This window comes from Staurois parvus, unplaced genomic scaffold, assembly GCF_062004578.1.
Source record: "Staurois parvus isolate SC_StPar_1 unplaced genomic scaffold, SC_StPar_1.0 ptg000350l, whole genome shotgun sequence".
NCBI classification, from domain to species: domain Eukaryota; kingdom Metazoa; phylum Chordata; class Amphibia; order Anura; family Ranidae; genus Staurois; species Staurois parvus.
In genome coordinates, this window is record NW_028318146.1 from 5392003 (window position 1) to 5415938 (window position 23936).

The 23936-nt window shown below is 42.7% G+C and overlaps 1 protein-coding gene across 3 annotated transcripts in view; it reads left to right on the plus strand.

Moving 5' to 3' along the window:
- TFIP11 (tuftelin interacting protein 11) overlaps positions 1–23936 on the plus strand; it is a 35189-nt gene that overhangs the window by 5608 nt on the left and 5645 nt on the right. For all 3 annotated transcript variants that reach the window (XM_089684622.1, XM_089684623.1, XM_089684624.1), the window contains exons 3-11: positions 1424–1574; positions 3553–3709; positions 6290–6417; positions 8119–8271; positions 11718–12224; positions 13491–13594; positions 17861–18029; positions 21149–21392; positions 23478–23620. In XM_089684622.1, coding sequence (XP_089540748.1) covers positions 1424–1574; positions 3553–3709; positions 6290–6417; positions 8119–8271; positions 11718–12224; positions 13491–13594; positions 17861–18029; positions 21149–21392; positions 23478–23620 — 1756 coding nt within the window. The remainder of the gene's footprint in view (positions 1–1423; positions 1575–3552; positions 3710–6289; positions 6418–8118; positions 8272–11717; positions 12225–13490; positions 13595–17860; positions 18030–21148; positions 21393–23477; positions 23621–23936) is intronic.

The following is a 23936-nucleotide window of genomic DNA, read 5'->3' on the forward strand; positions in this document are numbered from 1 at the left end:
CAGGACCCCTTTGTCAGGCATATGATGGCACATACCTGATGAAGGGGTCCTGCGCGGCTCCAAAGCATTGCGCTTTTCTTTCTGTGATGTGATCATTCTTCAATAAAAAATGTTTTTCGGACAACACTGGTGATCTGTGGTGTGCTGGGAATTATGAACACTGACCTGTGATGTTTACAGCTAGATGTTGCTGCAGAACCTGACACTTCTGAGCCTCATCCAGGAACATGTGTGATGTGAATATTAACATGATCAGGAGTCGGTCGCACTGCCTCTCGTCTGTTTGTAGAGACTGAGAGCTGTCTTTGACAGTGTGGTTACTGTTCTGCCACCCATGGATGCACTTGTGCAGCATGTGGACGCTGCACATGCATTCTGGGCAGCAAGAGGTTAATTTGGTCATATTGGTGTATAAAAACAACTATTAAATGAATAAACATACAGTGCCATGCTTTCCTTAAATCCAAATCCCTAAAATCATGAGAATACACAAAAATATATATATATATCCTGTCTCTTAATCTAATACTTATTTCTAAGAAGTATTATATTAAGAGACTGCATTGTAGAGACTGTTCACAGGATATATATATATTTTTCTGTATTCCTGTATGATTTTAGGGATTTGGATTTAAGGAGAGCGCGGCACTTTATGTTTATCCATTTATATCAGTATGTGTAGATGTGAGCAGCTTTCTTTTCTGTAGGTATTTTAGTTATATTTATTGTTAAAGTGGAGTTCCACTCACTCTGTAAAAAAATAAGTCAGCAGCTACAAAAACTGTAGTTGCTGACTTTTAAAAAAATAGCCACTCAGCTGTCCCACAATCCCGCATTGCCCCCCCGCCGCAGCCCATTTCACCGGCCATCCTGTATTGCAGGCGCCAGCATCTTCAGTGTGGGCACCCAGCTGTGACAGCTTGTGGCTTCACAGCCGGGTTCCCACTCCGCATGCACAAGTGGCATTGCGCTTCCTGAATGGCCCCGGCGACTTCTGGGACCTGTCACGTGTCCCACAAGACTTCGGGGAGGGAGGGTAGGAGGACAACAACTTCCGTTTCCGATTGCCTAGGTGATCCCAGCGGAAGTGGGAGCGGGTACCTGTCATATTCGGGTATCTGTTCTCCCCCCCGTTCCCCAAAGGTGCCAATCCTTAATTAATGGGGAGCGGGAAACCAATCTTTAAAGCGGGACTTCCCCTTTTGGGTGGAACTCCGCTTTAAGTTGATTAATTGTGGTATTGTTTTCTAGCTGCTCGTGGGAATCACTTGGTATCATTTTGTGTATAAGAACAACTATTAATTTCTTTGGAGAATCAAAGCAGCTTCTTTGTTTTTAAATAACGCTATGTATACGAGTTCTAAAAACGCACCACAGATATGTACAGAACAGAATTGCCACATTGTCGTTCTTCTTCCTTCAGGTCCCGTGACTATACAGCCCCTGTGAATTTTATCAGTGCGGGAATTCGTAAGCCTGTGGCTGAAGAGAATTCCAATAGCGATTCTGAAGATGAAATCCCAACGAAGAAAGAAGATCTGCCAAAGGAGTTTGAATCAAAGAAGCTGCGGACGGTAAAGTTATACTGTCTTGTCACTGATTTGGAAATATAGTCCTGCCACATTTTAGACATTTCTATATCACCTTTTCTCCATACCCCAATACACTCAAATAATGTCTAAATCATCCAAATCACATGAAATAAATTACAATTTTAAATAAAATAATATTTAAATAAATGTCCCACAACTGAAATTGTCCAACAGAAATTCCAAAAGTCTCTGTGTAAATATTCCAAAATAACTTGCACGTATTCCAGTGTAGACTTTCCAAAATCGTTGTGAACCTCCAAAAGAAAAAACTTAAGATAGTGTATTACCCTTTAACTACATCAAACCGTGATAACCAGTGTAACATGCAAACTCCTTAATGTGCACACTTCACACGTGAGGGAGAAAAAAAAAAAAAAAAAAAAATATATATATATATATATATATATATATATATAAATAAATTCTAATATTCTTCCTCTCAAGTTCTTATTATAGTGATTTTATCAATACCCACAGCGAAGTCAAACGTGACACCTCCACACACTGTCAGGGCCCCGGGTATGACCAGAGGTGTGTGGACTGACACAGGGAAACGCAGGCTTCAGATATGGTATAAACAATATAATTTATTAAGACTAACAATACATAACGCAGTGCAAAACTAAACATAAACACAGTGCAAACAAACCAAACCACCCACCGATAACAATACATACAATACAAAGAGTAGTCAGGCAGGCCGGGTCAGTAGCAAACGGGCAAACGGAGTACCAGGAACAGGCGGGAGAGTGGTCGGGGTCACAAGCTGGGTTCAGTAACTCACGGGCAGCACGGTACAGAGGGTCAGGCAGAGAATGGTCAGGGTCACAAGCCAGGTATCAAGCAGGAGAAGTCAGCAGAGGTCAGGATCAGGCAGGGTCGACAACAAGTCAGACAGGAACAGGAATACAAGATACAAGGTACAGGGGCCCATGGAAAAACACACACCAAGGCCCTGACTGTGAGTCTGGCCATTCCTTAAATACAACCCCTGCAATCAGCTTCAGGTGTTTGGCTGATTGCAGGGGTGAGTCTCTGATTGCTGAGAGCGCCCGCTGGCCAGCCCTGGTACTGCAGCCCACAAGGCAGCTGAGTCCCACCATTATTGGCAAGTCCATTCCTGACACACACTATACACTGATAGTGAACACTTCAAAAACACATCACAGTGATGGATCCAGTGATCTCATCCCACTAGTGAAAGATGGATAATTACCCTTATGCAAACAATGACAGGCTTTCTATAACCCCATAGTGACCCTCTCCAGATACTTTACTCCTCTTCCTTCCACTCTTGCATATTCGCTTGGAGTAAAGGGGAGATATTCAGTGGTATAATATGTGAAATATAAGAACTTTTATTGTAATACCGTACATTAAAATTGCAGATAATCAGCTTCCAATCCACAAAGTACTCAGATGTAGTCCCTGGTGTGGAAAATCAGCATGTTTCCACTTTCAAAATGGCCGTGATTGCACTTCCGGTTGCGTGAGTGCGTCAGACATCACGTGTCTCGGCGCGTTTCGTCACTTCCTGGTTTTTTTCTCAATACAAAGCTTCCTGTGAATGGATGAGCAGTGTTTGACTCAATTTGGTTCCAGGAACAGTACAGGAAATTTCCATCCCACTGCCAAAACACAGAACTGTGTACTGTATGTTGCCCACCTCAGCCAATCAGAGGTAGCTTTGTATTCATCATGTGGTGAAAAAGTGACTTCATACACATAGGTAAGCTCAACACTGGAGGGTGGGAAGGAGGTGTCACAAAGGGGTTGTCACATGCGTCCCTATACCTGGAGGCTCGGCCTGTAGCACTGGAGTAGGAAGATGGCGGTAGGGAGAGGGTTGGTGGCTGATCAACACATACTTGCACATTACGACACACTTACATCTGGGTGTGCTCTCCTCCAGCAGGTTGGTCCAGTTAACAATAATGACTAATATATTTTTATGTTGCAGGGGGGAAACTTTAAGCCAACCCAGAAAACATTTGCTGGCGGGATCAAGTCGAATAATGATTTTGGTTTGTGGGAAAGGCACACCAAGGGGATCGGACAGAAACTCCTTCAGAAGATGGGTTATGTACAAGGCAGAGGCCTGGGGAAGAATGCTCAAGGTACTGCCAACCACAGTCCCGTTATACTGAATAATTATGAAGTAGTGTATCAGCTTGATAATTTTGATTTATCATTATTAAAATATAACTAAAGGCAAAACTTATTTTTTTTGTTTGTTTTGGATAGAATAGAGAGGGATTAGAATATTTGTCAGTTTTTATTGCTGTCTGTGTCTCCGATAGGGAGATTCACCCTCTCTATGTGTCCTCTTTACCATTATGATTGAAAGTGAAAGTAAAAGAAATCCCAAATTTTGGGCTGTCCCCTGAAAAGTAATAGAGAATTAATTTTCCAATGGGGACACTGGCTCTGGTGATCTGGGGGTCCCCAAGGAATTCCCTAATTGCAGGGATTTCCTTTCCCTTCCTGTTTGGCTTTTGGACAGGAAGTGAAGGGAAATCTCCCCACTGGCACACAGATGGAGGAAAAAAAAAATCTGAAAGAGGTTCTAACCCTTCTTTTCTCTATCCAAAATGAAAAAAAAAGTTTTGCCTACAGTTTTACTTTAAAACAAACCAATCCCAAACCTGGGCATTTGTTATGTATTTATGTATGTATATATGTGTGTATATATAATAAATAAAATATTCTTAGCTTTATATCCCCCAAGCCTGCCTCTTGGTCAGTGAGGTCAAGCATCACAGGGATGAGCAATAGGAAGGTTTAGGGATCTAGGAGTAGGGTTAAGTTATTGCAGGAAAAGTCAAAGCTTGCTTATTGCATCAACTCACAGAAGGTCACAGGCATTTTTTTTTTTTTACTCTACAAGAAGTGTACACATGGTTGACTCTTTCTTGTTCGTTCCATGCAGTAATCCAATGTGAAACAACTATTACATATTGCCTCTATGCAGGTGTTTCCTGCAATAAAGACCAGTCACCTCTGCTCTCTCTCCATGTGCAGGCTGACTGATCTTGTTTCCGCCCACTTAGTAGATTTCTGTAGGCAGCCTGTAGTGGGTGGAGCCTGTGGATCCCCTCCCACTGCTCTGCTCTTTGCACAGGCTATGTACAGCACTGTATTGATGCCATGACTAATATTTAAACTGAAATAGTTGGGTTTGTATAGGCATTTGGTGTACACAAAGTGGGTTTATATTCTTTGAGGCTATTAAGGAATATATATATATATAATATGAAATTTTTGTGCCCAGAATTTAATCCTTTTTTTTTTTTTCTTTTGATCATTTTTGGCTTTCACTTGTGCAGTACAGAAACAATTAACGTCCTTTAAAATACAACAAGCTTTCTGTACATTGTAGTTTGTTCTTCTATGACTGGGGTCTCCAAACTTTCTAAACAAAGGGCCAGTATACTGTCCTTAAGATTGTGGGAGGGGGCAGACTTAAGCCAGTGGGAGTAGAAAATGTCCTGGTGTCGCTGGGAGTAAACAGTGCCTCATCATTGGTGTCATTAGTAGGAATAGTGTCCCATCATTTGTGTCATTAGGAGGAATTTTGCCCCTTCGTTGGTGTCACTTGGAGGACATATGCCCAATTGTTGGTATCAGTGGGAGGAATTGTAAGGGAGAATGACACCAGCACACTGAGGATCACCAAGATGGGTCCTAAAGTTTTAATGAACGATCACATAGTTACAGCAAGGCAACGTTTTGGAGTCTCGCAGGACCCCTTTTGGAGCCATATTGGTGATCCTCGGTGTGCTGATGACATTCTCCCTTGCTGATTCTGGTTGGTTTCAGCCCCCACTTGTACACGCTGCCATTTTTAACGCAGATGCGTTTGGATTGTACACTTACAGTGGGAGGAATTGTGTTCCATCATTGGTGTTATTGGTAGGAATTATGATCCATTGTTGGTGTCAGTGGAAGGAATAGTGCCCCATTGTTTGTATCACTGGGTGGAATTGTGCCCCATTGTTGGTGTCATTGGGAGAATGTGTCCCCTAATTGGTGTCAGTGGAAGGACATTATGCCCAATTGTTGGTGTAAGTGCGAGCAGACATGCCCAATTGTTGGGGTCAGTGGACAGAATAATGCCCCAAGGGTTGGATAAAAGCAAGCAAAGGGCCACATCTGGCCCCCGGGCCGCAGTTTGGTGACCACTATGAAATAGGTAACATAATCGTTCCATGGAAATACAACACACCAGAACAAAAGAAAAAGACGTTCAGGAAGAATGCATGTAATAATCCAAATCACTATGCAGATGAATTTGCACCAGGGTCCAGTGAAGGGAGCATCCAGGTGGATCCAGTCCAATGACCCCATGTTTTGTCAGTGTCGTGGCATACTCGTAAGGTTGTAAGTTACCTTTATAGAGGGGATGATTTGTATTTATCAGTCCTTTCCATTAGGATAGGCCTGAAGTTACACCTTTTATGCATGCTTTTTATCTTTACAGGTTGCTCTGAATATCTGGTTTAGGATATTAGCCAGTTTGTATATTAACTCTTGTTTTAAAAGTAAAGACAAAGTAAGGTTTTATTTATTAAAAAAAAAAAACTTTTGTCAGGTCATAAGTTATTTTTAAAGATGTAGGCTAATTATCTATGCGTCTGCCATATTACTGTTGCATTTGAAAAATACAGCAGTCTGAGGTCTGCGTTGTCTTTACTCAGGTATCATCGCACCTATTGAGGCCAAGCAGAGAAAAGGCAAAGGGGCGGTGGGTGCTTATGGATCAGAGAGAACGAAGCAGTCTCTGAAGGATTTCCCTGTTGTGGATTCTGAAGAGGAAGAAGAGAAGGTGAGTTTATTACTTCATTTGGAAATTGTTTCATGTTTTATGAAACCTGATGCAGCCATTACCTTTGGGATGTTGTATGTAATCACTGGGGATTAGCTAAAGTGTAACCCCACTTCTGATGCCAAACATACAATCCCCTCCAAGTGAACTATTTGCATTGCAAGGATTTAGCAAACCATTTTTGCATATTTTTCTTTTCTAGTAAGTAGCTGTTTGTTTCATTATGTCTTTTGTCAAACTGATTTCAAAATGAAACCCAAAATGTCCCATGTTTTTGGTGCATTTTCTGAAAGCGCATCAAACCTGTAGCATGCAGGACTTTTGATTAGTTTTCAGAAAAGGCTCCAAAAACGTAAGACATAGTGGAAAGTCTATGGGAAACTGGGTATACCCGCGCTGCAGCCAAACTGCAATGTAACAGTTTGAAACTGCCCAAAAGCATTGAATCAATGACAGAAGCAGGAAATTAAATCTACGATGTTCAGAATGCACTGTTGGTTCAGCTTACCAGTTGCAAGGATCAACATCAGAATTGCATGACCGTCTTAGAAAAATCAGAGCTGCTGAATGTTTAATTAAAGTGAGAGGTTAGTATGTATGTGTGTGTATGTATATGTATATATGTGTGTGTGTGTGTGTGTGTGTGTATGTATGTATGTATGTATATATATATATATATATATATATATATATATATATAAATATATATATAAACACTTGTCAGCAAATGTGTTTTTTTTTTTATTTATTTTTTTACTTTTGTGCAGGCCAGAGGTTTACATTTTTAATCACCAGACTTCCACTGTGCTTATTAGGTCTCGGGTCATATAGGGGTAGAACCATTAGCCTAATGCTCCTATGCTTTGGCCACAAGTCCTCCAGCTCTAGACTGACTGAGAACTGTCACATTATCTTCTGTACATAAACAGTGAAATTGCTACGCATAAGGCAAAGAAGATTTGAGTCCTACACCACCTTACATATGGCGTTCCAAGCAGCATAAGCTGCCCATTGTTAGGATCTTTCCACACAGACAATACATTTATGTTTAATCCAATCTGGTCCAGCTATATTTAAAGTGTTTGTAAAGGCTGAAGCTTCAGTGTGCAGGTCCCCCCCCCTCCTCCTAATACCTGAGCCCGATCCAACAATGTGTACGAGAGCCGAGGCTTTTCTGGGTCTCTCCTAAATGGCTGACACAGCAGTGGGAGCTATTGGCTTACGCATGGAGGAGGGAACGGGCGGGGCTGAACCACCCTATGTGTGTCCCATAGACACACAGAGGCGGCTTGGGAGCAAGCACACACGAGTGCCCCCAGAGCAAGCTGCTTGCTCTGGGGGCACTCAGCGCCGGCAGGGGATTTGAAAAGAGGAGGATATGGGGCTGCTGTGTGCAAAACCATTACACAGAGCTGGTAAGTATAAAATGTTTATTTTTTTTTATTTTTTAAAGAGCTGAAACTTTCTAACCACTTTAAGATAATACAAGATTCCTGCCCTCATGAAGTGGCACTTTCGCTACTGTGTGTATGTGTGTTGGTGTGTGTACATCGAGGTATATATAATTTGGGCTTTGCTCTGACGTGTAATTGAAAGATTTGACTCTGTGGTTTTGCAGCCCTGATGGTAACCATCGTTTGTTTTTTAATTTTAAGGATTGTAAGGGACCTGTGAACATTTGTTTCTATGTCTTTTGTTCAGGAATTTCAGAAGGAGCTGAGTCAATGGAGGAAAGACCCTGGTGGAATCAAGAAGAAGCCCAAGTATGCCTACAAGACAGTGGAGGAGCTAAAAGCCAAAGGGAAAGGGGGGAAAGTCATCAGTGCACCTCAGAAAGAAATATCTCAAGTCAAGGTAAGTTCTGCTGTATGGATGTGCTTGGTAAATACTGGGAAATGGCTCATGCAGTTTGGCCCATTTTCAGATAGGTTGACATTTTCAGGGTACCATGCAACATAGGTTACCCAGCCCCCTCCCCTCTTCAGGCCATAACCATGTTCTCTCCTAAGAGTGTCTATATGCTCTCTCTGGTGGCCCAACTCTGCTCCCCTCCTTTCACCTTTCTACATAACCTTTTTTTATAGCTCCTGGGGGAGGAGCAAAGGGTAGTACTATAGAGGTCTGCTGACATTACATCCAAGATGGCAGTTTCAGGGCTTTAGATGTCTGCACAAGGGAGGCTTTGACAGGTAAACAAAATGCATAAAATACGATCAATGAACATATAATCTTATGGGAATATAGTTGAAATTAATGTCCTGGTGACAGGGTCTCTTTAACCACTTGCCCTCCTGAGGATTTCCCCCCCTTCCTGACCAGGCCATTTTTTGCGTTACGCCACTGCGTTACTTTAACTGACAATTGCGCGGTCAGGCAAAGCTGCACCAAAATGAAATTTATGTCCTTTTTTTCCCACAAATTGAGCTTTCGTTCGTGTTTTCTTTTTTTTTTTTTTATCTGATCGCCTGTGCAGTTTTTCTTTATTGCGCTATGAAAAACAAAAAGACCGGCAATTTTGAGAAATAAAAATATTTTTGACTTTCTGCTATGAAACATGTCCAGTAAAAAAAATAAAAAAATCAAATTTCGTCACAAATTTAGGCCAAAATGTATTCTGCTACATGGCTTTGCTAAAAAAAACTAACATGTAAATTAATTGGTTTACATAAAAGTTATAGCATTTACAAATGGCGATATAGATACCAATACAGTAATCAGTGCAAAAAAAAAAAGCACCGACACTGTACTAATAGCATTGGGCAGGAAGGGTTAACATGAGGGGCGATCAAAGGGTTAACTGTGTGCTGGGAGTGTTTTACTAGGGGGCAATGTGTTGGTGCTTCACTGTAAGCACACTGCTCTGGATGGCTGTGCACAGCCATCCAGAGCAGTGTGCCCGAGCCGATAGGGAGGAGGACTGTTAATAAACAAAATAGTCCTCCTCCCCATCTGTGATCATTGTAAATCCCCGGGCGCTGGCAAGTAATTACCGGCCGAGACCCAGTGATTGACAGCCGGGCAGTTGTCACAGAGCAGATTGGCACTGATGCAGTGCCCCCCAGCAGTTGCGCCCATCAGTGCCGCCTATCAGTGCCCATCATTGCTGCATATCAGTGCAGCATCATCAGTGCCTCCTCATCAATGTCCACCAGTGCCGCCTCATCAGTGTAGCCTATCAGAGCCTATCCATGCCACCTGATCAGTGCAGCCTCATCAATGCACATCAGTGAAGGAGAAAAATTACCTGTTTGCAAAATTTTATAATAGAAACAGAAAAACTTTTTTTTGTCAAATGTTTTGCTCTTTTTTTTGTTTATAGCGCAAAAGATAAAACATCCAGCAGCGAGTGCATACCACCAAGAGAAAGCTCTATTTGTGTGAAAAAAATGCTAAAAAATTCCATATGGGTACAGTGTTGCATGACTGCGCAATTGTCATTCAAAGTGCGACAGTACTGAAAGCTGAAAATTGGCCTGGGCAGGAAGGGGGTAAAAGTGCCCGGTAGGCAAGTGGTTAAAGCCTAACTCCATGTTTACTTCACTTTCAAAATGGTTTGCTTGAGCCAATCTGTATCAGTGACAGTGGTTCAGGGACTTCCCATCTGTTGCTGGAACAAAATTGAATCTGGCTGAGAGATTCTCAGCCATTCAGAGGAAGTATTGTGTTTTTATTAATGAATGCAAGACTTCCTATGATTGGTTGAGATGGAGATTGTGATGTCATCTGCATGCTATCGTTAATAGGTTTTACATTTGTGGATCATATCATAAGCTGGCAGCAGGCTTTAGAGAGCCATGTACAAACTGATCGAATCACAGTGTCTGCAGTACCCTTTTCTCCAGATACAAGGAGCATTATGATTGCATTAGAAATTCTGTGTGGGTCATGGGAGGGAGGGTTGGTAACCCATTGTGCTCTGAGAATTTATTGTCATGTGTTACCCTAGGTTCACATCTGTGCGAGGGGGTGCCGCTGCAGATCTGCACGAAAATCCTCACAGAGAAATGCGGACCCATGGGCGGGTGCCATTAGTTCTAGTGGCACGCCACGCACACTGGAAAGCGCAACCGTACTGGGAACCGAGGTTCCTGTGTGGGCTGCGTTTTCCAAAGAAGTGCAGGAATTTCTTCCCTGCATATCATGGGGTGCGGGAGTCCATTCAAATGAATGGGCTCTCATGCCTGTGCAAAACACGGCCCGCACTGCTGCATAATTGTAAACCAGGAGTAAGATATTCTTGTTTTGCAAAGTAAAAGATGCATATTGAAAATAGTAGACATAGAACATACTTTAAAAAAAAACACAACTTAATATTTATGTCTGTTTAAAGAAAATACCGTATATACTCGAGTATAAGCCGACCCGAATATAAGCCGAGGTACCTAATTTTACCACAAAAAACTGGGAAAAACTATTGACTCGAGTATAAGCCGGTGGTGTCGGTGGGGGGAGGAATAGTGCCCCATCGTTGGTGTCAGTGGGGGGAGGAATAGTGCCCCATCGTTGGTGTCAGTGGGGGGAGGAATAGTGCCCCATTGTTGGTGTCAGTGGGGGGAGGAATAGTGCCCCATTGTTGGTGTCAGTGGGGGGAGGAATAGTGCCCCATCGTTGGTGTCAGTGGGGGGAGGAATAGTGCCCCATCGTTGGTGTCAGTGGGGGGAGGAATAGTGCCCCATCGTTGGTGTCAGTGGGGGGAGGAATAGTGCCCCATCGTTGGTGTCAGTGGGGGGAGGAATAGTGCTCCATCGTTGGTGTCAGTGGGGGGAGGAATAGTGCTCCATCGTTGGTGTCAGTGGGGGGAGGAATAGTGCCCCATCGTTGGTGTCAGCCTGGGCTCGCTCGCTCCCTCCCTCTCCCATGGTACACACTTACCGGTCAGATGTCTTCCTTCTCCGACCGCTCTCCTCCTCTTCACTCGCTTGATCTTTGCGGTGCCGCTCGGCTCCTCCTCTCCAAGCTCCACCTCCTCGCCGGTGATTGGGCGCCTGTGTGCCTCTCCTGAGCTACAGTTCCGGCGGCCAATCACCGGAAAGGATTGATCCCGGGGGTGTGTCCAGATGACAGGGACGGCATGTCATCTCGCCCACACCTGGAGACGTTGACTCGAGTATAAGCCGAGGGGGCTGTTTTTCAGCACAAAAAATGTGCTGAAAAACTCAACTTATACTCAAGTATATACGGTATATTTAAAATCCCCCAAGCAGTTTGTTTGATCTCTAAAGCCACCAGAATTATTAGTTATTATTAATCATGACTTTCATTGGCTCATACTAGCTTTTTTTCTTTTCTTTGTCCCTCAGGTGATTGATATGACCGGACGGGAACAGAAGGTTTACTATAGCTACAGTCAGTTCTCACACAAGCACAACATGCCAGGAGATAGCACAGCACCAGCAGGGAAGGAGGAGAAGCCGCAAGGGTTTGTTCTGCCAGAACTAGAGCACAATCTTCAGCTGTTGATTGACATGACAGAGCAGGAGATCATCCAGAATGACCGGCAGCTGCAGTACGAGAACGACATGGTGGTGAACCTGACCCATGAGCTGGAGAAGCTCTCTGAAGTTCTGGGGAGGGAGGAGAAGACCATTCACAACTTGAGCCAGGTCCTGAAGACTGTGGAGGACTGTGAACAGAGGCTGCAGCCTGGCTGTGAAAATCCACTCACGCTGGATGAGTGCGCACGTGTTTTCCAGACGCTGCAAGACAAATACTATGAGGAGTACAAGATGTCTGAGAAGTCTGATCTGGCCGTGGCTCTTGTCTATCCTCTGGTGAAAGAATACTTCAAAGACTGGAACCCCCTAAGGGTAGGTAAAGTGGAGAATGATGAGACCTTTATATTTCTAGCCATTCCAAAGTTTGTAGAGTTATTGATGCACATTGGGAGATTGTTGCTGGAGTCAGTTTACTACGGATGGGCCTTTAATCAGCCTGTCTGACCCGTGGAGTTACAAGTGAACTTGCCACACATTTCAGTTAAAATGTTATCAGTCCTACCCCAGAATGCACTACAAAAGTGTGTAGTGGATGATTGATTTTATTTCATAATCCATTGCAGGATACTGCAGATCTCTAGGTTACTAACTCAGCTCTTAGGAGGTTACACTTAACCTCCCTGGCGGTATTCCCGAGTGTAGCTCGGGGTAAAGTTTCAGCACCACAAGCTGTAACCCTGAGCTACACTCGGGAATACCCTGCAGCATTGCTCCTGGATCCCTTTTGCACCTACCTTGACCTGCGCTCCCACGATGTCCCTCCTGCAGTGTCCCGGCAATATCCTCCGGCGGATGCCGGCATCTGTCTTCTGGGTTCCGTTCCCTGTGATGTCAGGATATACGGGGGGCGGAACTGGCGGGAAATTTGAAAATGTCGAAAAGTGACATTCACTAATTACACTAAAATCACATAGTATAACATTCCTGTATCAAACCATTTCACATACATTTTGTCCCGAGTGCTTTGTCCTGCGCTGTGCCTGCATTTTTACTGTTCTTTCTGCCTGGAAACTGAGAAACGTCCATGGTGTCCAAAAAGCGTCCCTTTAGGTCAAAAGCGGTTTTAGACCGGCTAGAGAACAGTGATAGTAAATCAGAACCACTTGCAGAATTGAGTGATAATGATTTGTGGGGGAAATTCGTCATCAGACACTGAAAACGATTTTGCGACTTTGCTCAGCAATGTGCGAACTTGGCGCTATATTTCAAATTTCAGTGTTTTTGGTTTGATTATATTATTGAATTAAATTTATTATTATATTATTTTTATGATTATTTATTACATTTATAATTTATGATTTCGTGTTTCAAATTTTAACATACCCGGGATGTTTACTAGACTCTCTTGTTCGGACAGATTTCAGTGAGTTATTCCTAAGAATTACAGGCCTACAATAAAAAAAATACATATTTCCATGCAAAAAAATGTACCACTTTGAGCACAGAAATACTGACATAATCAGACCGCTAGGGAGGCTACTTTAAAGTTTCAAGCTGGCATGTAAACTGAAAATGTAGACAAATATACATGTCTTACCTATATCAGCATTTTGTTTTTGTCTTTATCTGTTTGTTCAGGACTCTACATATGGCATTGAAGTCATGACAAAGTGGAAGAATCTCCTGGAAGAAGGTCATCTTTCCCATAGTGCACAGGATACGGCCATGGACTCGTATCACAGGTAGTGATTGTCCGCTGTCACTCAAACTGGACCTATCAGTACCCTTCACATGATTCTTTAGGACACATGTCAGTAATGCCAAATCACATTATTGTGAGAGTAAAAGTACTATAGTATTCAGTAGGTAGACTCTGTCTGATAGGCATGCAGGGACATCAGCACATGGGGCTACCCCAATGTACATAGATAATTACAAACTACAGTTGCAAGAAAAAGTATGTGAACCCCTTGGGATTACGTGGAGTTTTGCATGAATTGGGCATAAAATGTGCTCTGAACATCATCTAAGTCACAACAATAGAAGAACACAGTCTGCTGAACATAATACTACACAAACATTAGATGTTGCCATGGTTTAATTGCACATAACATGTAAACATTCACAGTGCAGGGAGGAAAAAGTATGTGAGGCCCTAGCTTAATGACTTCTCCCAGAGCTAATTGGAGCCAGGAGTGAGCCAACCTTGACTCCAATCAGTGTGATGATATTGGATGTGTTGCTGACAGCTGTCCTGCCCTTAAAAAACACACCTGTTTTGGGTTTACTGATTTCAAGAAGCACTGTCTGATGTGAACCATGCCTTGCAGAAAAGAGCTCTCAGAAGACCTACGATCAAGAATTGTTGACTTGCATGAAGCTGGAAAGGGTTACAAAAGTATCTCCAAAAGCCTTGATGTTCATGTGTCCACAGTAAGACAGACTGTCTACAAATGGAGAAAGTTTAGCACTGTTGCTACTCTCCCTAGGCGTGGTCTTCTTGTAAAAATGACTACAAGAGCACAGTGCAGAATGCTGCATGAGGTAAAGAAGAATCCCAGAGTGTCAGCTAAAGACCTACAGAAATCTCTGGCACATTCTAACATTTTTGTTGACACATCTACAATAAGGAAAACATTAAACAAGAATGGAGTACATGGGATGACACCACGGAGGAAGCCATTGCTGTCCAAAAAGAATATTGCAGCACGTTTGAAGTTTGCAAAAGAGCACCTGGATGTTCCACAGCACTACTGGCAAAATATACTGTTATACAGATGAAACCAAGATTGAGTTGTTTGGGAAGAACACACAACACTATGTGTGGAGAAAAAAAGGCACAGCACACCAACATCAAAACCTCATCCCCACTGTGAAACATGGCGGAGGGAGCATCATGGTTTGGGACTGCTTTGCTGCCTCAGGGCCTGGACGGATTGTTATCATTGATGGGAAAATGAATTCCAGAGTTTATCAACACATTTTGCAGGAAAACATACGACCATCTGTCCGCCAACTGAAGCTCCGCAGAGGATGGGTGATGCAACAGGACAATGACCCAAAGCATACAAGTAATTCAACAAAACAATGGCTGCAACAGCACAGAATACGCCTTCTGGAGTGGCCCAGTCAGAGTCCTGACCTCAACCCGATTGAAATGCTGTGGCATGACCTTAGGAGAGCGATTCACACCAGACATCCCAAGAATATTGCTACACTAAGACAGTTTTGTGAAGAGGAGTGGTCCAAAATTACTCCAGATGGTTGTGCAGGTCTGATCTGCAACTACAGGAAACGTTTGGTTGAGGTTATTGCTGCCAAAGGAGGGTCAACCAGTTATTAAGTCCAAAGGTTCACATACTTTTTCCTCCCTGCACTGTGAATGTTTACATGTTATGTGCAATTAAACCATGGCAACATCTAATGTTTGTGTAGTATTATGTTCAGCAGACTGTGTTCTTCTATTGTTGTGACTTAGATGACGTTCAGAGCACATTTTATGCCCAATTCATGCAAAACTCCACGTAATCCCAAGGGGTTCACATACTTTTTCTTGCAACTGTATACAATGTTTTATCATGTTTTATGTATAGTTTACTTTAGCAGATTGCTTTCACTTGTCTATCTAAAATATTCAAAAGAAGACTGCAGACCCCCTTAAATGTGAAAAGATCCGCTATTTAATCTCTGCTAACCAATGTTGGCACTTTGACGCAGTAATCATATGCAGTTTCAGAATAACTCTTTCAGGGTTGTGCAAAAATATGCTTTGTGTCCATGCATTCTGGTGCAAATAAATGCAGCTGTAATTTTTATCACATGCATGTGAAAGCATTGCAATGGTGAAATGTGGCTTATTGAAATAGTCATTTTTCTTGCATATGTGTTCAGACTGCATTTTAAAGATACGCTTGTTTTAAGCAAGCCTTGAGTTTCTTCGACACCCTTTTTCCCTCTTGAGATCCATTGAAGAAAAAAAAAATTACCTGTTTGCTTCAGTCCTTTTGATAACATGATGGGTCCTTCCTCTCAAGCCTCATACTTGCTGGGCGTTTAGCTCCAGTGCATGGGACTAGTGTTTAGTTGCTGCTGAATGACATAGGTGCACCTTCCAGCCCCACTACTGGTAGCTTGTAAAACTCAGAGGCTGAAAGCTGCTGCGGCTGAACAGGGATGGATGATGTGCCAAGTGCTTCTAATGTTTAGGGTAGTATGCACCCAGAAGGAAAGCAGCCTTGGAAACCAAGCAGATTCTCCAAGAAAAAGGACTTGAAAGTAATAGCTATCTCAGATATCTTTTGTGTGTAGTCCGCTAAGGTTGCTTGTGCATGCCAACACTGAAAATGTCCTCACATCAGCCAAACTTAAATAATCAAGGGGTACGCATGCGTGCTGCCGCAATGAATAATGAGACCTGTAGAAGTGTAATCGTGTGACTGGTGGTGATGGTATGAGTGTGCCCTCCATGATTGGAAGTTTGGGGAAGCAGGAGGATGTATCTGGTAAAAGATTAAAATGTGTTTTTGTGGACTTTGTTGGAAGTAATCACTTATTACTTCCAACTTATTACACATTGGTGTCTGGGGGAAAAAAAGGCTTTACTACTACTTTAATATGTAATAAATGGAGATCTACCTGCTATGCCTTGAGGCACTATGGAGAGATTGTCACTTTGTCATGAGCAGCTTAACCACCTCCCGCCCGGCCGTTGTATATAAACGGCCAGACGGTGGCAGTGCAGGGTCGGGTTTATAAACGGCCTCCTCGCCCCCCGCTTGTGCGCGCTCCCTGGGAGTGCACAGCACCGCGCTCCGGTGCCCGCTGTGTCCTCCGGACAAAGTGGAACACCGATCGTTGTACGGGACCTCTGTGTGAGGTCCCGATCATGTGATCACTGATTGGCCAATCAGTGATCACATGAATAGTAGTAAGCAAGATGTCACTTCTGACATCATTGCTTACTACGTGTGAAATCTGTGAATGATCACAGAGGTCACATGGTACAAGGCTATTCACAACAGCCTTGTACCATGTGACAAGCTGTGACCAATCACAGCTCACTCAGTAGTTCTCAATGGCTGCAGGAATGCAGCCAGAGAGAAGGAAAAAGTATTGCTTTTACAGCCTTTATGGGTGTAAAAGCAATCAGTGTAAAAAAATCTTCATAACCCCCCACAAGTAGTATCACTATGGTGACACTGTACTGCTAGGGTGACAGTATGTAAAAAAACAAAAAAAAAACAAATAATATAAAAATGTAAAAAAATGTTTTTGAAAAATTATAATTTTTGGTTATAAACTAATTTGGGTTATTTTTTTTTTTTTACTAAAAAGATACCTGCATACATTTTGGCCAAGATGTATGAAGAAAGATTATTTATTTGCAAAATGTTATAAGAAAAACACTTTTTTTAAAAAATTTGTGGACATTTTCATTTATATAGCAAAAAAAAAATAAAAATCCCAGCGGTGAATAAATACCACCAAAATAAAGTTTTATCTGTCTCAAAAAAATGCTAAAAAATAAATATGGGTACAGTGTTGCATGACCGCGCAATTGTCATTCAAAGTGTGATAGCGCTGAAAGTTGAAAATTGGCCTGGACAGGAAGGGGGTGAAAGTATCCGGACTTGAAGTGGTTAATATGTTATAAATGGAGATCTACCTGCTATGCCTTGAGGCACTATGAAGAGATTGTCACTTTGTCATGAGCAGCTTAAGAACTCTCACTAACGTCCAGTCATTACTACAGCCACTGATGAGTCCCTGACATCAGAGCGCTAGAACATTCAGCTTCCAGGCCTATGAACAACAAATGAAATATAGGTTGCAAAATTAAACACCCAAGAAAGTCAGCCACTTACATTGGAATCACTGTTTGTCAGTGGAGATCTGGCTGTGTTGTTTACATTGTTTCACTGCATTGACATCTTCTGTAATATGTAATGTCGGCACCTGAGTATATTAATAACAGTGTAGTTCAAATGACTCTTCTTGTTTCTTTTCAGGCTCCTGTGGGAAACATGGGTTCCCTTTTTACGAAACATCATCTCCCAATGGCAGCCTAGGAACTGTGCCCCCATGGTGGACTTCTTGGACAGTTGGGTCCACTTGCTCCCTGTTTGGATTCTAGACAATATATTAGATCAGCTGATTTTCCCCAAACTGCAGAAGGAGGTACGCTTCCAGATTATTCTGATCGAATGTCGTACACATTTCACATTGGTCACAGGTTTGGAATAATTGTTGAGGACTCAAACTAAAGCCAATCATTTGACTGTGAGCGGGGGATTAGTAGGGAGCACTGTATCCAAAGCTACCACCTAATGTTAGCTGTAACTTTTTGCTTTGAATATTCTTTTTCGCACCACTTTTTTAATCTCCAGCAGAAAGGGTAGATAACGAATAGAGGAACTCTAGTTCAGTCTCTGCAGGACAAAGTACAATTTTGTCTATTAACTCTCCCTTCCCTACTTCTGCTGCTCCAGTCTAGTCCGCAGACTGCAATGAGTTTTCATTATTTGTCTAGTGTTCATTCACATTTGTAGACAGAGTATCCGGACTCTGGAAACTGTGGCAAAAAAGGCAAGCACAGGATAAAGGACTAGTAGGCCTGTAGGCTCCCTGCAGCTAATCCTTTCCCCAATACTGACTATCATGTCTCTTTTTTTGTCTCTATGTGGCAACGACCATCTTAGCAAAATCAGGACTCTGTTTCCTAATGTTAGATCTGCCCACCCTGGACTGGTCATCTGATGACTGGTGGGGTAATGAAGAAATCACAGATCCATAAAATAAGTGATTTTAAACCTTTTTTTTAAAATACTAAACATGTTATGCTCACCTGCTCTGTGCAGTGGTTTTGCACAGAGTAACCCAAATCCTTCCTCTTCTATGGTCCCTCACCAGCGCTCCTGGCTCCTTTTGTTCTGCAAGTGACCCATAGGAAGCTGCTTTCGATTGGGCACTTGTGTTGGCCCGCTCCTGAGCACCACTGTCTGCATCCATAGACACAGACAGGGGGGACTTGGCCTCACTCCCTCGTCCTAAGATTTTATCGACAGCCACAGGAGCCAATGGTTCCTACTGCTATCGATTATTATACAGTATTTATATAGTGCCAACAGTTCATTCAGCGCTGTACATTACAATGGGAGACAATACACGAGACAGTACAATAACAATACAATGCACGAGGGGTTCGAGGGCCCTGCTCCTTGGAGCTTACAATCTAGGAGGGAGGGGATAGTGGTACGGGAGGAATAGCTGTGGGGGATGGAGTGGTAGGAAGAGTGGAGGAGATCGGCAGTTAGCAGGGGGAGTGGTAGGCTTCCCTGAAGAGGTGGGTTTTCAGGGTGCACCTAAAGGAGAGGAGAGTATAGTCTGATGGATTGGGGTAGGGAGTTCCATAGGATGGGTGATGCCCTGGAGAAGTCCTGGAGGCGGGCATGGGAGGAGCAGACCAGGGAACTAGAGAGAAGGAGGTCTTGTCAATCTGCCCTATGAGGAGGGAGAGGGAGGAGAGAGCTGCTGCTCTCAGGTACAGCGCTGGATTGAGATCACTCAGGGCTGAGGGGAAATCCTGGACACAAATTTTTTTTTTTTCACCTTTATTCAGAGAATACATTAAGGTAAAAAACCTTAAAATGTTTTAGAAACTTTTTAATGTAGCAGAGCAAGGGAGATCCTTGCACTGTAGGCCCTTGGGTACAGCTTCCTCCCCAGCAAGGAGAATAGTAGTGATATCTCAGATGTCACTCCAAACCTGAGACTAGCAGATGGAGACAAGATAGATGTAGATATGTTTTCAAGAATTAAGGCACAGGAAGTGCGCTGCTATTTTTCAGGACTAATTCTTTTTTTTTTAATAAGAAATTTGTTAACTACAATTAATATTTGTAGATGTTCTCTATAACATACTCAAAAAATGTGACCTAATTATAAAATCCATCCCATGTAATTATCTAAAATCCTGCATAGTGTTTCTATCCACCAGATGAAAGTTTCTTTTAGGCTTGCGGTAGATGTGACTGGTTCTCATAAAGATCGCATTCTTCTGTTTTTGTATAGGTATGATAGGAAAATCAAATTGTAAGCTCCATAAACACTGGTTAAGAGATTTCTGTTGTCTGTAAATGGTTATGTATTATGTTTCCATCATATGAACTCAGTCCATAAAATGGTAATGTATGTCTTAACCGCTTCCGCGCCGCCCTATAGCAGAAATACTGCTACAGGGCGGTACGGGTGTGCAAAATCACGTATAAATATACATGATTTTGCAGTTCTGGGTAGGGGGGGCGCGTGCCCTACCCACGCCGCCATTTGCGGCCTCAGCTGTCAGTTACCAGGTGATTCTCTGCCAGCACCCGGCGATCTCCGAGTATTTCTGACAGGGGAGAGACCTGTATGGAAACAATACAGATCTCTCCTGTCAGCTCCTGCACACTACTTTGTATGGCTCTGCATAGCACAGCACTACAAAGCAGTGTGTTTATAGTGTAAAGCACACACAGCCCACATAGTAAAACAGCACACAGTTAACCCTTTGATTGCCCCAGATGTTAACCCCTTCCTGCCCAGTGTCATTGGTACACTGTCAGTGCTTTTTATAAGCACTGATCACTGTATTGGTGTCACTGGGAATGTCAGTGACACCAAGTCAGTTCCCTCCCAGTGTCAGAATGCCCACCGCAGTCCTGCTATAAGTTGCTGATTGCCGCCATTACTAAAACAATTCCAGTATATATACCGCCATTTGTAAACGCTATAACTTTCACGTGAACCAATTAATTTACGCGTATTGGGATTTTTTCTTAGCAAAGACATAGAGCAGAATACATTTTGGCCTAAATTTATGACGAAATTTGATTTTTAAAATTTTTTTTACCGGTCATGTTTAATAGCAAAAAGTCAAAAATATTGTTTTTTTTGTTTTCAAAATTTTCAGTCTTTTTTCGTTTATAGCACAAAAAATAAAAACTACACAGGCGATCAAATACCACCGAAAGAAAGCTCTATTCGTAGGAAAAAAAGGCTGTACATTTCATTTGGGTGCAGCGTTGCATGACCGCGCAATTGTCAGTTAACATGATGTAGCGCCGTAACGCAAAAAATGGCCTGGTCAGGAAGGGGGGGAAAACCTCTGGAGGGCGAGGGGTTAATGTACTATATAGCAACATAAATAATAGCACTCTGGTCACAGCTGGTTTTTGTTTACATGGTCTTCACCCCCTAAGCATAAGTTGATGTCCAAGTATACACAGAAAGCTGATTAATGTATTTTTATTGTTAAGGTGGAGAACTGGAATCCGCTGACAGACACCGTACCCATCCACTCATGGATCCACCCCTGGCTGCCACTTATGCAGTCCCGGCTGGAGCCCCTGTTCTCCCCAATCAGGAACAAGCTGGCCAATGCCCTGCAGAAGTGGCATCCCAGTGACTCTTCTGCTAAATTAATCCTACAACCCTGGAAGGACGTCTTCACCCCGGGATCCTGGGATGCCTTCATGGTGAAAAACATTGTGCCCAAGTTAGGTGAGTTATCTTTTCAATTGTACTGCAAGGGTAGTGAGCCAAATCCAGCATGGAAAGAATAAAAAGCAGCGAAATTAAATTGCTGTCTTCTGCAGCTTGGGAGCCCCAAATCTTTGAATTCCAGACTACTCTGATCTGAAAACTCTGACAACTCCTAGTAGTGTCAATTGCTAGCTCCTCCTTTCTATTGGTCTCTGTGTGACCACTGGCCTTTTTGGGAATTATATGGAATAGGTCCCACCCTGCTGTGTTTTAATCATTCTCTCTGTACTGCTGTAGGGTTATGTTAGTCTGGCCTACTGTTTTTTTTGTTTCCCAGTGTAGGCAGCACTACAATCTAACGGCTAATGACTTTCCTGTATTGCTCAGTGGACTCTAAGGCTGGCCATACATTATACAATTTTCTTGAGATTTTTGGTTTAGATTTACCAAAAACCATTTAACCTCCTTAGTGGTGTTCCCAAGTGTAGCTTGGGGTAAAACTTCTATACCAAAAGCGGTAACCCCGAGCTACACTCGGGCTTACCATGCGGCGTTGCTCAGGGGGTCCCTGCAGCACTTACCTTGTCCTTCGCATTCGCTATGTGTCCCCTGCAGCGTCCCCGGCCATCTCCTCCGGCCGATGCCGGCATCCGGCTTCCGTGTTCCGGTCCCTGTGACGTCGGGACGTATGGGCGCCGGAACTCCGGCGGGAAATTTGAAATTTTTAAAAAATGGCATTTTTGATGTCATTGCTGTTTCAATGCATTTCACATACATTTTGTCCCGAGTGCTTTGTCCGGCGCCCTGCCTGCATTTTGTCTGTTCTTTCTGCCTGGAAACTTAGAAACGTCCATGGTGTCCAAAAAGCGTCCCTTTACGTCAAAAGTGGTTTTAGACCGGCTAGAGAACAGCGATAGTAAATCAGAACCACTTGCAGAATTGAGTGATAATGATTCGTGGGGAAATTTGTCATCAGACACTGAAAACGATTCTGCGACTTTGCTCAGCGATGTGCGAATTTGCCTCTGTATTTCAAATTTCAGTGTTTTTGGTTTGATTATATTATTGAAATAAATTTATTATTATTATATTATTATTTTTTATGATTATTTATTAAAATATAATTTATGATTTCGTGTTTCAAGTTTTATCATCCCCGGGATGTTTACTAGACTCTTGTTCGGACAGATTTCAGTGAGTTATTCCTAAAAATTACAGCCTACAATAAAAAACTACATATTTCCATGCAAAAAAATGTACCGCTTTCAGCACAAAAAATCGGAAAGAATCAGACCGCCAAGGAGGTTAATAGGAGGTCAAACCTAACAACACTTATAATTGTATCCAATTAGGCAGGCTCTTGCAAAACATAGTTGAAGGTAAATCTAAAGGAAGTTGAGCAGAAAATTGTATAGTGTAAGAAAAGGACTTGGCATTGAGTACAGAAATACTATTGTTCAGTACATCTCTGCAATACATGCACATTTCCTCATGATTTGTCACTTTAAAAACACTGCAAGCACAAAATAATATCTATTGATCTGCCAGAAATCCAGTGAGCTCCTAACTTTTATTATTATTATACAGGATTTATATGGCGCCAACAGTTTGCTCAGCGCTTTACAATATAACAGGAGACAATACAGCAACAATACAGTTCAATACAAGAGGGATTTGAGGGCCCTGCTCCTTGGAGCTTACAATCTAGGAAGGAGGGACTAGTGGTACAAATGGTAGTAACTGTGGGGGATGGACTGGTAGGAAGAGTAGAAGATTCCATTATTAGCTGAGGGCAGGATAGGCTTCCCTGAAGAGAGGTTTTCAGAGATCGCCTAAAAGTGAGCAGAGTAGGCGATAGTCTGATAAATTGGGGTAGAGCGTTCCAGAGGATGGGGGAAGCTCTGGAGAAGTCCTAAAGATGAGCATGGGAGGAGGAGACAAGGGAGCTAGAGAGTAGGAGGTCTTGCGAGGAGCGGAGAGTACGGTTTGGGTGATATTTAGAGACAAGACTTCTAGCTTCCTGTAGTCCTTTAAATGTGCATTTATCTTTAACTGTCGCACTTGTATGCATTTATTTATTGGAGCTGTTTTTGTGTCTGATAGGCATGTGTATGGGGGAATTTGTCATTAATCCACATCAGCAGCACATGGACGTCTTCCTTTGGGTGATGGATTGGGAGGGGATGATCTCTCTGTCCAGCCTCGTAGGGCTCCTGGAGAAACATTTCTTCCCTAAGTGGTTGCAGGTAAGTGGATTATAGCCTGGGCTGATACTGTGTACCATCGTAGCCTGGCACAGCTAGAAAGACCCTGCCTGGTGCTGCAAGTGCTCCAAACACTTATAAACTCCCTGGGTACTGCTCTCTAGGATTTACGTCTTTAAGTCCTTCTGTGGGCTGTCAGAGATTTAGGTTTGCTTTTTCTTTGACTTCAACTCCATGCTTCATTCTCTAACTGGTATAATTTGTTCCATCTGGAACCAATCAATTTGGATTGGATGTTTATGCTTACAGGGATATTAGAATATCTTACAAAACACATAATTTACACTAATAGTTAGAG